Genomic DNA, 6,000 nt, shown 5'->3' on the forward strand with positions numbered 1-6,000 from the left:
GTTTCTGGGAGCCTTCATACCTAATCAATAGTAATATTCTAGATGGAAAAATCCTTCAATGGTCCCACAAGGCACTGGGCTTTGAAACAAACAATTTGACAGAAACGGTTCTCAACTGCAGTTGTTGAAAAATGATTTGCCCCAATGTTTTTGTAAATCTGTCTGTCTAGTTCTCAAACGTTTTGAACAGTAAAAGTGTGGCTGACAGTGACATCACGGTGTAAACAGGCCATTTTATTGTCCTCATCCAGATCGTAAGGCCTCTTCCCTAATGTTAAAGGCTATTTCGATACCCCTTTCATGTGGGTATTTGGATTGATGGTCTTGGAGAACGTGGCTAAATTTAATATTTCTCAACTTCCTTTCCATAGTTTTGAATAGTAAGGGGTTGTTGGAAAAAGGCCACTAATTGACTAATATTTTTGGTTTAAAGTGGAGCGATGATGAGGATGATTGTGTTTGAGAGGGCCAGGATTTCCTCTAAAAATGACATGAGCATTAATCATATTAGGCTTTCTCATCACAACTTTGAGAGCCAGGTTTAGCACATCTAGAGCTTTAAAGAGGTGAATGTAGTTGGAGCAGGGAAAGTGAAGTAGGAGGGTAGATACTTCAGGTTTTAATGATGGATTGGTAGATTTTGGTAAATGTGGACTACAAAATCTTAGGACCATTCTTGCAGTTTTGTTGCAGTATAGAATGTTTATTTTGTATGGCATCTGTATTGTATTGCTATTATTCAGTAAGGGCAACCCAATTGCGACCCCTGGGCTTGAAATTTCATACAGGTAACATAAGCTTTCACTACCTTTTATCAACCTCACATTCTGCCTTACATCCATTACATTTTGCTAGGCTGAGGGTACTGCAAGATTAATAACACAATGTTTGTGTTGCTGAAAATGGATGTACATCTGTAAGATGTATGAATACTTGTCACAAGAATCCGCATACATTCAACAATATGATGCCCCTTGGCACACTTCCTACTGCCAACCACCTCAAAAGTAACCTAATCTACTTGGATCCTGACGTCCAAAAATCTTAAATCACTCCCTACATTTCATCCTGACATGGATGGCCGATCTTACCCGAAGCTTCACTACAACAAAACCTAATTTCTGCAAGCAAAAACTAGTGTAAACCTGTGTAAATGATATAAACCTGAACAGATTCAAATACAACTTTGACTAGGTGTCTGAAATTAGTTTAATTTTGTTGGTGTGCAATTAAATGTTTGCACACCGATGCAAAATTACACACAATTACGTGAAATTAAAGCCTGTAATTTCACACTATATTTTAGTACAAAATGCATTCTTGCATCGTTTTTTGGCATGAGGATGCCTCTTTACAAAAGCACGGCGAAGAATAGCCTCTTGCGTTCTGCTGTTCGCAGGTGTTTGCAGTAAATTTGTATAACTTATGTTTCGCTGTAATGTTTTACTAAACATGGAACCTAAATATGCAAAGTGGTGTAATCTAATTTCAGGAACTTTGTGTAACAATTGTAAGACAAAGTTACACCAATTAGGCAGACCTAAATTAAATTTCTCTCAAGCTTAACTTTGACCCTATGCTACATTGCTCGGATTAACCCTGGATGTTAAGCTCACCCTTAAGCTACACAAGACAGACTCAACCATGTCTTTACAGAATGGTTCTTCCCAGACGCAACTTGAGCACTGTCGTTCAGGCACTCATATTCTTGAATCTGAATACTGGTAATGCCTTGCTCCACATCCTCCAGGTCTCCATCCTGGCCACCCTTTAACGCATCCCACATGGCCAGAAAACCTCTTAAAAGACCCCAGGAAAAATGGCCATGTCACCCACCTCCATATTGAACCCAAATAGCTCCAATGCTGGCTCTCACCATCTTCAAAACCTGCTTCAGTATCTACAAAGCCATTTAGGATGTGACAGTGCACATCGGACTGAAAAACCTGTCCCCTCCGGTGGCTCCAGGCACACTCATCTAGGACACCACCATACTGGACATGGAGTGCATAGAAAGAAAAATGAAGACAACCAGCTCCTCCATTTAATCAAAAGGAGAGAGCGAGGAGGGGTTTTCAGGATAGATACCTCAGTTCCATGGGGTTTATTACCAATATATTAAAAGGGAGGTTTGCTCCTATATTATCATTCTAGCCCACTGATAAGGGGAATACTCCTGTGGTGTTTGTTTTTATTTTATTTTTTAATTTGTTTTGTCTATGGACACTCACCCACATAATGATGAAACATGTCACATAAAATGAAGTCCTCGCCCGGTATTGTGAAGTATCCCTGATGGGTCAACTGAACTTTTTGGGGGAGCACTTTGTTGTGAAGGATCACACTAACCGGACCACAAGAAGAAAATGTTAAAATGTCTCTGGGTGTTCCCGTCGTATTCAAAATAATGTATTCCTTAGGCACCCTGGGCAGGTTAAATGCAAAATATGATGTCTACAGGCTCCCAATATCCCCTATATATATTGATCACGGGCCATTTAGGCATCTGGAATCTGGGAAGACCTCACTCTATTCATGAGAACTGCACCCACTCTGCACCCACTAAAGGCCCACATCTTTAAAGAACAAAGCATCACAATGGAGTAATAGTCCACTTCTCAGAGCTCAGCTACCCCTCCAATCGCTTGCATCTGTACTATACAAATACATGTATACATGCAAATGAGAATACTCCTTTTTAAAGAGAAAATCAGTATCGTATTAATTTATTATCCAGCTATCTAGGGATTCTGTATTGGTTGACATACCCTCTTTTGCTCTTAGGCAAAGCTCTAGTCAAGTCTTGAAATCTAAATTCGCTTGCAGCTACGATCAAGTTTCCTTTCGACTGAAGTGAGTGTTTCTGCATTAGGGGCGCTTGAGCATGCAACCTGCTTTAGCTTACTCCCTCATGGGAGTTCATTGCTTTCCTATCCAGTACATACATTAAAATTACTCTCATTTGGCACTGCATAAGGCCCTAACCGAAATTAGTACTGATCACAAGATGTGCGGTTGGTGTCGCAATTTCTTTTTGTTCTTTTTTTTTAATTGCAAACAAATCCACGTAACCCTGATATTTAAGATCGGAGCACAATCTGCATTTTCAATCAAGGACCTCAGCATGCAGTAATCCCGAGCAAAGAGAAATTCCTTGTCTAAATGGAACAATTTTCCTTTTAGAGCAAAGCCTAACGCCTTTCAATTCACGTTATTACACCATATTTCTCTTTCATCGAGATGAAATAAGGATACATTTCCAAAGCTACCCAGTTGGAAAATAAATGGTTTCAGTGTTTGTCTGGCATTCCAATCTTTACAAATGTAAATCAGCCCAACTGCTCCTCATTTAAAACCCCCAGCTTCACAAAACATTAAAGGGGCTGCTTTGAATCCACAATTTAATCTGACAATTCAGAAGGAGACTTTGTGTTGAATGTCATTAGAAATTGACTGCCTGATGAAGAGGCACCCCCTCCGAAGGTCATCCCGGTCAACCAGTGTAATTGTGCAGTTGCACTAGGTTAACTACAGCAGACTGCACCGTTTGAAGGTTAAAGTGTTACAATTATATTCTCATACACCGCAATTCACATTCCTATTTCTCTTAAATCTACCACGAACAATCTAGACCGTATGTTTTTTTTTCTTCTTCACCCCCTTTCCCTCCACCATTAGTGGCCGAATGGTAGTTGAAAAGGAAGCAGAATGCTATTCTTTTAGACCAAATGCTTTCTAAAGAAAAATATAAAATAGACTAAGAACTAATTTCCGATAGCCACATCATCATTTTAAAGTTGTTTATACCCCGGAAGTCAAATTCTCAAGGATTTACAGGCATGTGCCACGTTCCTAAATTACCAGGTTTTCTCCTCGAAGTTTTTTTGTGCATTTCTAGTGTTATGAAAACTGTGATGCCTCACATAAAAGATGTAGAGACACAGAATAAATGAAACCCCTTCACTCTCTCTCTGTTGAATTATGGTTTTTTAACGAAAGGGTGTCTTCTAGTGATCAGAATTATTGTGTTTCTTATACAATTGCAATGTAACCCATGCAGTGTTTCCAGAATTACAATCTACACAGAACCTAAAGCTGAAATTGTTATTTGGTGATTGCTAAATATTTAAAGTGCAAGTACCCCACTTAATTCAGCCTTATCTCGCAAAAGCTGTGAGTCAACAATTGAACCGAACGAAGTTTGAGGAAAACAAATAGAAAATAGTGCAATCTAGTATTCACTTTCCTATATTGCTTAGTTTGCAATGGGAAGAACAGCAATGGTGTTTGACTATGTAACAAGAAATGATACTTTGAACAGTTTCACTATTCCACAACATACATGCTGTATTGCTAAAATGGCTGATATTAACTACCCATTTCCTTCATCCATGTTTATTGCTGTCATTATTTTTGCTCTAGATTTTGTGTCGGTGACAAGTTTTTCCTGAAGAACAACATGATCCTTTGCCAGACGGACTATGAAGAAGGGTTAATGAAAGAAGGCTACGCACCCCAAGTTCGCTGACACACCGACGTCCATTGAAAAGAAAATGAAGCACTACATTCTTTATCTTTTTGCTCAACATGTACATAAGAATTGACACGAGAATTTACAGAACGGCGTAAATGGGGAGCCATGAGAAACGCGTGATACAAAGGTGGACTGAATCGATGTAGTTACATTGCCCAAGTTGGGAAATGAATATTTCTTAAGGGTACTGTACATAATGCTGACGAGTTCTGTTTTTTTTTCTTTTGCCTGCTTTTGTTTAATTTTTATGTGTCATTTGGCATGAGATGTTTATTTTGGACTACTATTGTAAATAAAGTATTGTAATATTTAAAGCGCAAATTTAATACAGTTTTATTGTATTACAGTTTGTGCTCTTGGTTGCTTCTTTGTATTGTTGCATTTAGTACAATCAGTGTTTAAAACTATTGTATATTTATGCTTTCTGTATCTACCAGCTATTTTAAATGAGCTGTAACTTTCTAGTACAAAAAAGAGCAAATCCTGTCAATTATACCAAACCATAAAGCTATAAATGATCTACTATGAAATCTATTAAATTTCTTTTCCATTACTTAAAAACTTGGAGTCCGAATCTGTTTTGTTTTACGATAAAGGAATGTCTCCTGTATTCTGCACTAAACCATCCATTTCACTCTCTGTGACGCAACATTATTTGAAATTGAGGCAACTGGATGCAATTTCACCAGGAGAAATTGAAATTGCCCTCTGTAAAAGGTAACTTAGTAGATGGAAATAGTATCTATGAAAAACAGTAACCATAGAAATCTGTTGTAGTAAAGTGCATTAGCCCATAGTCCTATAAATGGCTAACAATGAGAATACTTAGGATAGATCTTGCAGGGTGTGTGTGTTTCTTTCTATCTTTCATTATTTCACTCTTGGATAAGGATGCCTCAAATGCCCCTTGGGAGCAGCCTGTCCGCTCTCTCCTTCGAAGCACAGCCTAGGAAGGTCCTCTTGGCACACTAGTCCAGTTTTTCCCCAGGTTACTGGTTTTAAACCTGGTAAGCTAGGATCTGTTGGTCAATACTCCAGTCCTGGAGATCAAAGGAATTTTCTGGTAACCACTGGACTTTCACCCCAGGCTTCTGGTCAGGAAATCTTGGTACACTGAATAGAAGCTTTTCTTGCTGACTGCCTTTGTGTATTTCAGTTCAGTCTTGGGACTGGTTCTGGGTAATTCTGCTTTTTTTGCGATTTGCATGTAAACCAGTTCAGTCATGTCTTTACCACACATAACTACATATTCACCTGTGGAGGGTTGTTTGGGGGTGGGGGAGGTGTTGTCTCACTCAGAACTACGAGCTGGAAAGTGGAGGAGAAAAAAAACCTTAGCACTTTTTCTGACAAACTTTAAGGGGTCCCTGGAATAATCTGAGGGAAAGCACTTCTATTCACAGCTGTGGTCGAGGGCTCTACTACCCTGCGTCTTTTAAACCACTATAATATATTCAATGTAAAAT

The 6,000-nt window shown here is 38.8% G+C and overlaps 1 protein-coding gene across 4 annotated transcripts in view; it reads left to right on the top strand.

Moving 5' to 3' along the window:
• LMO3 (LIM domain only 3) overlaps positions 1-5,089 on the top strand; it is a 108,370-nt gene extending 103,281 nt beyond the window's left edge. For all 4 annotated transcript variants that reach the window (XM_086938910.1, XM_086938919.1, XM_086938888.1 and 1 more), the window contains exon 4: positions 4,423-5,089. In XM_086938910.1, the coding sequence (XP_086795036.1) occupies positions 4,423-4,528 (106 nt within the window). In that variant the 3' untranslated portion in view covers positions 4,529-5,089. The remainder of the gene's footprint in view (positions 1-4,422) is intronic.
• Positions 5,090-6,000: the final 911 nt, after the last annotated feature.

The sequence above is a fragment of the Lissotriton vulgaris genome, chromosome 1_1 (assembly GCF_964263255.1).
Source record: "Lissotriton vulgaris chromosome 1_1, aLisVul1.2, whole genome shotgun sequence".
Taxonomy (NCBI): Eukaryota; Metazoa; Chordata; class Amphibia; order Caudata; family Salamandridae; genus Lissotriton; species Lissotriton vulgaris.